Source organism: Lactuca serriola, chromosome 2 (genome assembly GCF_051521515.1).
Source record: "Lactuca serriola cultivar US96UC23 chromosome 2, Lser_US96UC23_V15, whole genome shotgun sequence".
In the NCBI taxonomy this organism is placed as follows: domain Eukaryota; kingdom Viridiplantae; phylum Streptophyta; class Magnoliopsida; order Asterales; family Asteraceae; genus Lactuca; species Lactuca serriola.
In genome coordinates, this window is record NC_136409.1 from 34,083,081 (window position 1) to 34,094,128 (window position 11,048).

Here is an 11,048-nt window from a genome sequence, read left to right on the forward strand (position 1 = left end):
CAGAATATGATATCATGACAATTATTCTCATAATATGATTTCATGATTCAGGGAATACTTGATCAAGTGACTTGAGTATTACATTATATTAGAATAAATTAAAAGTCTTTAATGTCTAACACATTCTATTAGAATTTATAGTTTATTCTTTTAGAATATATTGAAAGTTATAATATTTTAAAGTTGATCATTTTCTTTTTAATTTAGGTTTCGAAGGGGCTGCTATTGATGTGGAAAATGAAGAAAACAAAGAGAATGAGAATATTCTAGCAGAATGTTGTTATTTTTTAAAAATTTTAATCATTTTTGTTGATATTCTTTTAGAATATGTATAATTATATTAAAATGTATAAGGATTTTAGTCTATAAGAATATGTATGAATTTGTATTTAAGTTCGGATGTATAAGAATATATTAGAATGTTTGTTATTTTTCAACATCTGATTCAAGAATTTTGTTTTTGTTCAAAAATATTTTATTATAATAAAATTTTGAAAGAATATCATTCTAACAAAAAATATTCTGACAGAATAAAATCGGTAAAAATTGAAATTGAATTAATTAAAAAATTCAGATTTTTTAAAATTAGGAGAATTAATCATCCCTAAAAATTCGAAAATTTCCTTTTATAAATGTCGTTAATTGTCCAAAATACCATTTTGCTAAAAATTGTGTGATTATATGGTATATGTTACCCCATTGTAGTATCATACACTCTCAAATCATGTCCATTGATTAATTTCAACCGTTGGTCCAGATCTGTGCATTCGGACATACAATACTTAGTAAAGACAAAATAACCTAAGCCTATATATATATATATATATATATATATATATATATATATATATATATATATATATATATAGGGGACAGTTCCATTTAGATTTTAAAAAATTAGAGATCTTGAGATTGAACCTCAGCCACATATTTCTTACTTGTCGCTCTAACGCTCCAGCATACCGGCAGCAGCAGACTATGCCTAATCATAAATGATTATATGGCAGAAAGGTATAATCATATATGATTATGCATGTTTATACATATATGTTTAATCATAAATGATTATACATATATGTCTATTCACAGACTGAGTAATCGTATATGATTACGACAGTTCGTGACAGAAAAGGTGGTGGTGACAAAGATAACGATGGTATAGGTAACGGAGGTGACAGTGGTGGAGTCGGTTGGTGTCAGAGGTGGTGGTAGGGGTGGTGGCGGTGGCTGTTATGGTGGTGGGGATGGTGGCGGAGGATAAATGAATGAGCGGCGCTGGGTAATGGTTTATGATTATTCCAGACCTGCCGCACCTGTATGCCGGAAGGTTATTGCGGCAGATGTGAAATACGTGGCTGAGTTTGAATCTCAAGATCTCTATTTTATTTTTAATCTCAATGGAACCTACATATATATATATATATATATATATATATATATATATATATATATATATATATATATATATATATATATAAAGAGAGAGAGAGAGAGAGAGAGATAGGTTCAAATGTTTTTAGCAATTATTGTGTGCCTAAATGCACCAATAAGAATTCAAGAAATAATAAATAATTAAATAAATTTTTTAAGGGTAAATTAGTAATATTACATATTTGTATTAATATCCAAATTTAACCATTGATACCCCTTTTTTTGAGGGATCAGTTTTTTTTTACGTATTAAAACCCTAGACACTGAGTCACACCTCAAAGGAAATCGATATCTCCTCCAAATCGCCTCTGTTCTCGTTATTGTGATTGCCGCCGTACACCAACACCAAAATGGCCGTAAGGGATTGCAACAAGGTTTTATCCTTCTTCTTCTTCGTTATATAAAACTCTTTGAAATTCAAGAGTCGGAAGGCAACTGTAATTATAAGTAAAATAGTTCAATTTCATTCGGTTCCAATCTCAATTCTATTCAATAAGGCGTCGGCATTTTTTTTGGTTTTGGAATCACAAGAGTAGTGACACTGTGTATCGTTGTGTGTCCAAAGGGGATCCCAAAACCACATTTATTTTGTTTGCTGTGGGAACATATATGAACTACAACAATTTTTTTTTTTTGAATTGCTACTTTTAATCAATCCATAAAAAAGATATTCTATTTTTTTGGTTCATAATAATGAACAGTAATTAAACACACGAAAGTCAAAAAAAAATTATCTCTTTACATATCAAATCTAGTTGTTGTTTAAGGAGAATATTCTTTAAATTAATCTCACAAGTTTTCATGGTTTCATCACATATACTAATAAAATAAACTATTTGTCAATGTATTCTACAGAATACTAACTTTGTAGGAAAATCAAATATGCAAATAAAGTGTATTCTATTAGAATTTAATTTTATATAAATGTATTCTGTTAGAATGTTTGAGAATAATTGTCAACAAGTACATTCTGTCAGAATTTATAGTTTTTATTCTCTTAGAATGCATTGAATTTTTTAATTTTTGAAACTAATTATGTTTTCTTTGTGAATTTAGGTTTTGAAGAGGCTAACATTGATGTGGAGAAGGAAGAAAACATAGAGAACGAGAGTGTATTATACCAGAATGTGTTATGCTACAATGTATAAAGTGTTGCTAAAAACTAATATTCTATAAGAATAGATTAGTGTTTTTGTTAGATTGTGATGTTTTTTTTTTCTTTTTTCTTTCAGAATATTGTTATTATTCAATGAATCAGAATCATACAACGTAATTATTTGGATATTATTAGTTCAAGAATTGATTTTGTGTATTCTTTTTAGAATATATTTACTAGTTTATGGTTGACATTCTGTCATTCTGACAGAATAAAATCGAAAAATATATTTACTAGTTTATGGTTAACATTCAATCATTCTGATAGAATAAAATCGAATTTTTAATTTTGAATTAATTTAAAATATTCAGATTTTTAAAAATAAAGGAATTAATTATCCCTAAAAATCCGAAAATTTCCTTTTTTAATATAGGTTAATTGACTAAAATGCCCTTATGCTGAAATTTGTGTGATTATATGGTATATGTTATCCTATTCTACTATCATAGACCCTCAGATCATTACCTTTGATTATATTCCATCCGATGGTCCAGATCTGTGCATTCTCGCACATAATAGTTACTAGAAACAAAATAACCTAACCCTATATATATATATATATATATATATATATATATATATATATATATATATATATATATATATATATATATATATATATATATATGAGAGAGAGAGAGAGAGATTGCAAGTATCCCAAAAATAAGAAGTGATTTTAGGGATTATACTTGTAGTCATGGTAATATTTTACGTTATCAAATACCATCGACTTGTAAAAAAATTTATTTCGAATGAATGGGATTAATAGAATTCCTACCTGCCGTTCTAAAAAACAAAAAAAATAAAAAAAACAAAGACAATAAATAAACAAAAAAGTAAATCATCCGCAGACTAAAGACCCCACTAGTAGATTAATAAGAGAGGATGAGATTTGCTTCTTTTTTGTGTTTTTGACTTGCGTTTTTCCTCTTTGGGGTTTTTGGGATAGTTTTCAGGCCAAAAAGTCATTTTTAGAAAATAACTTTTTGATTCATATCTTTTTCCAAAAAATAGTTTTAAAATGTGTTTGTTTAAACTTTTGAAGGGAGAAAGGGAAAAAAAGGCAAAAGTTACCAAAATTCGTGACTTTTTAAAAGCTTCTTCTCTAAAAAATAAAAAACTAATTTAGAAGATCTTTTCCAATTACCAAACAACTTTTTAAACTTTTGATTTTTTGAAAAACCCAAAAATCCCAAGTCATTTTAAAAGCAAAGCAAAGCAAACACCCTCTTTATTGAAAAAAAAAAAAACCCCTTCAATGGCCTCCTTCAAGTCGTCTCCATATTCATCATCTTCCCTATCAAATTCAAGATCGGCATAAGACGTATTCCTAAGTTTTCGAGGCGAAGACACTCGCAACAATTTCGTCGATCATCTTTATACGGCCCTAGTTCGAAGAGGAATACATGTGTTCAAAGACGAGAAGGCGCTCCATAAAGGCAAATCGATCTCCAGGGAGCTGCTGAAAGCCATTGAAGAATCGAGGTATGCAGTGGTTGTTTTCTCTAAAAGTTATGCCGACTACTCATGGTGTTTGGATGAGCTTGTCAAAATCATGGAATGCCAAGATCTAATGGGACAGATGGTGTTGCCAGTGTTCTACCACGTCGATCCATCCCATGTGCGTAGACAGAAAAGAGACTTTGATACTGCCTTTCAGCAACACGAGGAAAATTTTAGGGAGGAGAGGGATAAAGTGCACAAGTGGAGGAAAGCTTTAGCTGCAGCTGCCAATTTATCTGGCTGGCATGTTTCTGAAACAGGCAATGGGTTAGTTTTCCTATATCAGTTCTGCCACTTAATCATGCCTGCCAAAATCTGACAACATTTTTTTTTTCATCCTTGTACAAAATGCACGGAATATGAAATCCATGGGGTGATGGGGTTAACTTCAGGAACAAAATGTGACTATGGTTTTAGTTTGCATCTATAGACCTTAAACACACAAAACATATATATATGAATTCATGGAGCTATACTTTAACTTTATGAACATAGTTTACATGTTATTATCAGTTTATTGTGTTCTTAAATGATACGGATTTTGTGCAAAGCGTTTAATTTTGTATCCCTCTGTACTATGGGATAATGTCTTTTAGCCAATTGAATTTGCATCTCATCTATTTACCATGCTAGCCTTTTCTTGTATCAATTGACATCCCCTGATAAGAATCGATAAGTGGATATATTCTAAACAAACCAATAGAACAGTAAATGGAATTGAAAAGATTAATTGAAAATGATTCAAAACAATAGAAAGGAAGTCCAAATTTCCTACCCTACTCAGAAAGGTTCTACAAAGAGAAACCCCTACCCAAGCTAAAGCCGATGATTCCAAATTACAAAATACTAGATGCTCCACTACTCCTATCACTCCTCTATTTATGCTATTCTTGAGATAATTCTAGATAAGGGGCAAAATAGATAATAATAATAGATATTACAATTAAGTCCCCCATGTTTACTCATAAATTTATATAAGAACTTAACCCATTCTCTATATCATCCCCTGATTGGTCAAGCAAGAGTGACTTGCCAATTTTTTTTTGTCTAGTTGGCATTTATTGGGCTGTATGTAAATTAAATCATCAAATTAACTTTGAAGTTACTATCAATGAATCGATACACTTACCGGAGACGGTGGAACAACATTGAGTTACCACTAACCACATAATAAGATAACAACATGTACAACTGGTTTTGGTAGGTAAACGGGTATAATGAAAAGATTAGCTTACTCCTATCTATTACTTAGATTAATGAAAATGAAATTTACTTGTATAAATTCGAACATGACAATGTTTGATATAACGTATGAGGATTACCAATGCTAATATAACTTAGCAATCAAGAATTCAATGGATGACCGACTCTTAATTCTCATTGTTAAGTTCTTAAAAATAATAGTGAATCCAAACGTATATTCTTTTTGTACAATAGGATCGAGCCCCAGGATAACTTTACTAATCGTGTATTATGGTTCACCTGGGATTAATCAGTTCTTACACACAATGCTGAAATCTGTAGGGGTGAATCTGCCATTATCATCAAGATTGTGGAAGAAATCTTAGATGGTATACAACCACCCATTATGGAGAAAAATCTAATTGGTATTGAGTCTCGTATAGACGAATTATATTCAATATTGGGTATGGAACAGACAGAAGAGGTGCGCATGGTAGGGCTAGTGGGAATGGGAGGAATTGGTAAGACAACTATTGCCAAAGCTTTATTCCGAAGAATTGCTCATAAGTTTGAGGGTAGTAGCTTTATTGAAGATGTTAGAGAAAATGGTTCTAGTAAAAATGATATATGTGGCTTACAAGAAAATATTCTAAGAGATATTCTAGCGTCACGTCGTGAGTTTTTTATTATGGGTCCTGAGCAAGGAGCCAACATGATACAAAGATTAATTTTCAATAAAAAGGTTCTTCTAGTTCTTGATGACGTGGATGATATTAAGCAGTTAGAGTTCCTAGCTGCAACACATGAGTGGTTTGGTCCTGGAAGTAGAATCATTATAACCACTAGAGACCAGCATTTGCTATCAGGTGCAGATGCCAAGTACAAACCTGATTTTTTATTTATGAATGAAGCAGTTGAGCTCTTACGTAGGCATGCTTTTCGAAAAAGTAGCCCTCCTGAAGGGTATGAGGAGCTCTCACATCGTGCAATACGTTATGCTAGTTGCCTTCCTTTAGCCTTGAAAGTTTTAGGCTCATTCTTCCATGGAAGACAACTAGGTGTGTGGGAAAGTGCTTTAAATAGACTAGGAAAAACATCAAATGATAAGATTCTCGAGACACTGAAGTTAAGTTTCGATGGGCTACATGTTTCTGAAAAACAAATATTCCTAGACATCGCATGTTTCTACAAGGGTAAAGATGAAGAACATGTAACTAGAGTACTCGATAGCTTTGGTTTTGACCCGGTGATAGGGATTAGTGTTCTCATCGAAAAATGTCTTGTAACCATTTCAAATAAAAAGCTAGATATGCATGATCTCATACAGGAAATGGGATTTCGAATAGTTTGTGAGAGTTCCCCAAATAGCAGGCTATGGCAACATGAACAAATCCGTGAATTAACCAAGGGAAACAAGGTAAATTTAATCATTAAGTTTATAAAGTTCCTTTTTTTGCTTCTAATTTTTGTTTTCAGATTTAATAGAGTATATCACTGTTAATTACTTCTTTGTAGCAGAATCTAGAAGCAATTGAAGCCATCATGTCGGACAGTGAATACCACATTGATGACTATGATGCAAAGTTGGGTTTAAGTGCTGATGTTTTTGAAAGCATGAAAAAACTTCGGCTACTTGATATTGATGGAAATTTCACTTCTACCCAACCTACATATCTCCCTGATGAGTTGCGATGGCTTTGTTGGAATGAGTACCCATTCTTGTTTCTGCCAATAACAGATATGTGTAAGCTTGTTGGGCTGGAAATGGCCGAAGGAAACATTAAACATCTATGGGAGGGGCGAAAGGTATTTAGTGAATGAAGTCAGAAGCTTGTTGTCCATGGTCATTTACGTCAAAATAAAAGACTTCTGTTTGAATTGAATTCTGAATGATTTCGATATTAATTTCTGTTTTACACATGTAGATTCTTCCGAACTTGAAATTCATTCACCTCGAAAGCTTGTGCAGCCTCACATCGTTTCCAGATGTCTCTGGGGCCCCAAATATTGAGAGGTTGATTTTGTCAGATTGTAGGAGTTTGTTGGAGGTTCATGAGTCTCTTGGATCTCACCAAAGGCTTGTTTACCTTGACAAGATCGGTTGCAGGCAGCTCAAGCATCTCCCATCCAGGATCAAGATGGAATCCTTGAAGACTTTAATTCTTTCTGGATGCAAGCGTCTTGAAAGATTCCAAAATGTCTCCCCATGTATGGTAAAATTATCACATATCAATCTTTATTCTTGTTCTGGAATAAAAGAACTTCCATCGTCAATTAGATATTTGTCTAGCCTAAGTTTCTTGAATCTCACAAACTGTTGGAACCTTAGGAATATACCAAACTCTATTTGTGAGTTGAAGTATGTTAAATGCCTTCACCTTCACAACTGTGTGAAACTGAAAAAACTTCCAAAGAAGCTTGGAAGCATGAAAATATTAGAAGAGCTTTGGTTAGGATTTTCGGATGACGTTGAAAGCATGAAAAAACTGAAAGAGCTTCGGATACAATCTATTTATGATATTGGGGCGCCTCAGAAGTCTATTGGTTTTCATAGTTTGACAAGTCTGTCTTCCTTGAGAACATTAAATCTAAGTTGGAGACAAATTGAAGAGGGTAGCTTCCCCAAAAATCTTGATTCATTTTCCTCTTTGGAAGAATTATATTTAAGTGGCAACTCTAAGATAGTCCAGTTACCTGCAAGCATCTTCCATCTTTCTCATCTTAAACGGCTGGAGTTGAATAAGTGCAGTCAACTTCAAAGTTTGTGTGTGCTTCCGTCAAGCATACAAGAATTGAAGGCAAATGACTGTATCTCGCTGAAAAAGATCGGAAATTTATCAAAAGAGAGTGAATGGTTGTATAAGATATGGCTAATTAATTGTCATAAACTCTTAGAAGACGAAGAGAATCATAGATACCTTGATGAGATGTTGCAGAAGTCTTTTGTTGAGGTGGTCTCTCTCTCTCTCTCACTCCCCCCCCCCCCCCCCCCCCCCTAGACGCTGCTTGTTTTGCAGGATAGGATATTGAACGTGAAAATCTTGTGTCCCTTCCCCTTGTTCCCCATCCCTTTATGCTTCATGTAACAAGCACAGCATTAAGTAACAGTTTAAGCAAAATGTTTTTCTTTGATTACAGAAATGTGCTGCTGTAAATCATCGTTTAAATATTACCATTCCTGGAAGCAAGATTCCAAGCTGGTTCAAAGAAGAAAAGCATGGGTGCAGAATAGCATTGAAGCTTCCTCACAAATGGCATACCCAAATCATGGGTTTCGTGGTATGTGGTGTGTTTCATGGGGAGTGGCAGTCCGGAGCTAATTTTCCTCGCATCATCTTTAGAATTCTAAGTGACGGAAAGGTGATTCCTACATCAGAGGTTGATTGTATGAACAATGCAACTGAAACAGACGAGAATGGGAATGCGTGGATTAGCTATATCCCATTGGGTTTTTTTAAGCAGATGTATCTTGATCTCCAATCTGAAGATTGGTGCCATATTGAAGGTTATCTTGACATGACTGTAATGCTAACAAATGGAAAACATTCTGTAAGATGCGGGGCACATGTTATCTACAAAGAAGATGTCCAACAAATTACAACTTTTATCATTGACTATGGGAACGTGGTGCATGTTGATATTGATAAGTATAACAAGGATCTAAGATATGATGAAATTATATCTGGCAACACCTACGTTTATGAAGAAAAGTCTGAAGAGACGAGCCTGATGCCTTTAAGAAGTAGAACGTCACAAAGGCGCATCACGAAGAGCATTTATGCCGGCATGTATGCTATGTAATCTTTATGGACCACATTACCTTTTTTTTTCACTAACTGCCCACATAATCATGAGAAGGAACAGTTAAATCACAAAGGGGGTGATCAACTAATTACATGAATGTAAAAGAGTGTTCATCTCACCAACCTGTTTACGATGTTAAAAATATATGTACATATAATCCGATGTGAAGACTTGGTGGGGTGAACGTGGATTATTCTTGATCATTAAATAATTTTGTCCAAATGTGAAATAGAAATTTCGTTAGTAGAAATGATCTGGGTCTTTAGAAATGAAGATGACGGCAAGACTCGACAAGGCTCTTTTAAATAAAGAGAAATGTTAGATTAGATAGTATTATATTTTTACTATTTAGTTAGACGTTGTATTATAGAATTACTAAACTTTCTCCCCTGTTTTCCCTCCCAAAATCACGTTCTATATACACTGCATAGTTACCTCGTAGAGTAGTGGGTTTTTAGCTCCTAGATTAGTTGTAAATCGTTTGCCTATTTAGGCTTCTTCTGGTTGTAATTGTAAATCATAAGTTTTGTCAATAAAACTTTTACAGTATTAGAGCGGTGTTAATCATGCTCAACCCAAACCACAAAACCCTAAATCACTAAATCACAAGATCATTATGGCCGGCGATGACACAAATAGAGAAACTCACAGAACTGACGCTTGTGATCATGGCTCTTCCAATTACCTTCACCTATCCGATTAACCAGGGAAAATGCATGTCAATGATCCCTTCACTACAAGATTAACACCATGTGGCGACGACACTTTTTGTTCTTCAATAGACGACATGTCATCGAGATAGGGTATCCTTATGACAAGTCGTCGGCACAGACATGTCGTGATAGCTGGGAAATTCATCGACATAGGTGTCTTCGGTATATGTTTCGTCGGGAATGATTTTTGAAAAAAAAGTTCTATTAATTACTTGTACCAACGACAAGTCGTCGGGGCAGGTTTCGTCGGGAATGATTTTCGAAAAATAAAAGTTTAATTAATTACCTATCCGGCGATTAGTAGTCAATACTATCATTCATATTTTTCGAAACATGCATAACATTTAAATTGTGTTTTAGGTCGAGGGAAGACCAATACTCAAGGTCAAAGAAGAGACTTTGTTTCGTCCAATTCAACTCTATTTTTTTTCTTTCATTGTCGCGTTTTCTTTTTTCACACACGTGATTAAGACGTTTCCCTGGAATACCGTCAGAGAGACGAGCTACTTGTTTTAATGTAGTTGCATTACTAAATCGTCTAGGACGTGGTCTTATCTTAGGTTAACCATCAAATAATAGACTCTCCCTTTAGTTATGGTTCATATTCAAGAATTGTTTGTGACCAACATAAGACATCTTGTTGGTCACATAAATAGAAGACATGACTTCGTTACATGTAGGACAAGCTAAATAACCTTGACCACTCATCCAAACAAACTGCCACGTTATGGGAAAACATTGATAGTCCATACAACATCGCATGCATATTAAATACACTGTTGGTTCATGCATCTCTCATTTGGACTTCTTCGGCCCACAAGATTTTCAACTCATCCACCAAAGGCCTCAAGTAAACATCAATGTCCTTTGTGGGTGATCTAGGCCCAATAATACACAAAGTTAGCACAAAAGAAGACTCTTTCATACATATCCATGGTGGTGGATTATATAGATAGTAAATATAACCAACCAAATACTATAAGTATTATAAAAGTTGCCGAATGGATTAAAGCCATTAGCAACTAAATCTATACGAACATTTCTAGGTTCTTTGGCAAACTCTGAATATCTATTGCCATAACTTCCCATCAACCGGAACCCATATCTTTAGCTATGAATTTGGAACTATACATCCGTCGAAGCCTTGGAGACAAAGGAAAGTTCTGCAACCTTTTTTGCAGCACTTTCTTTCCATTTGTGGTTGTGTCCACCCATATACTTGTTGGATTAAAATGCCTAAGGTCATAATTAAATTTGTA

The 11,048-nt window shown here is 33.8% G+C and overlaps 1 protein-coding gene across 1 annotated transcript; it reads left to right on the forward strand.

The window, feature by feature from the left end:
- Nucleotides 1-3,794: 3,794 nt before the first annotated feature.
- On the forward strand, nt 3,795-9,638 carry LOC145086129 (TMV resistance protein N-like). The gene is made up of 5 exons (XM_079023863.1): nt 3,795-4,357; nt 5,615-6,689; nt 6,791-7,078; nt 7,198-8,223; nt 8,411-9,638. The coding sequence occupies exons 1-5, from the start codon at nt 4,143-4,145 to the stop codon at nt 9,071-9,073; spliced, it is 3,267 nt and encodes a 1,088-aa protein (XP_078879989.1). The 5' UTR covers nt 3,795-4,142; the 3' UTR covers nt 9,074-9,638.
- The last annotated feature ends 1,410 nt before the right edge of the window (nt 9,639-11,048 follow it).

What these genes read in the sequence shown, in the direction of transcription:
- LOC145086129 (XM_079023863.1), top strand. Translation starts at nt 4,143, where the DNA reads ATGGAATGCCAAGATCTAATGGGACAGATGGTGTTGCCAGTGTTCTAC. An exon ending in GTTTCTGAAACAGGCAATGG is followed by an intron (nt 4,358 to 5,614) that starts GTTAGTTTTCCT and finishes TGAAATCTGTAG; the next exon opens with GGGTGAATCTGCCATTATCA. An exon ending in AATTAACCAAGGGAAACAAG is followed by an intron (nt 6,690 to 6,790) that starts GTAAATTTAATC and finishes TCTTTGTAGCAG; the next exon opens with AATCTAGAAGCAATTGAAGC.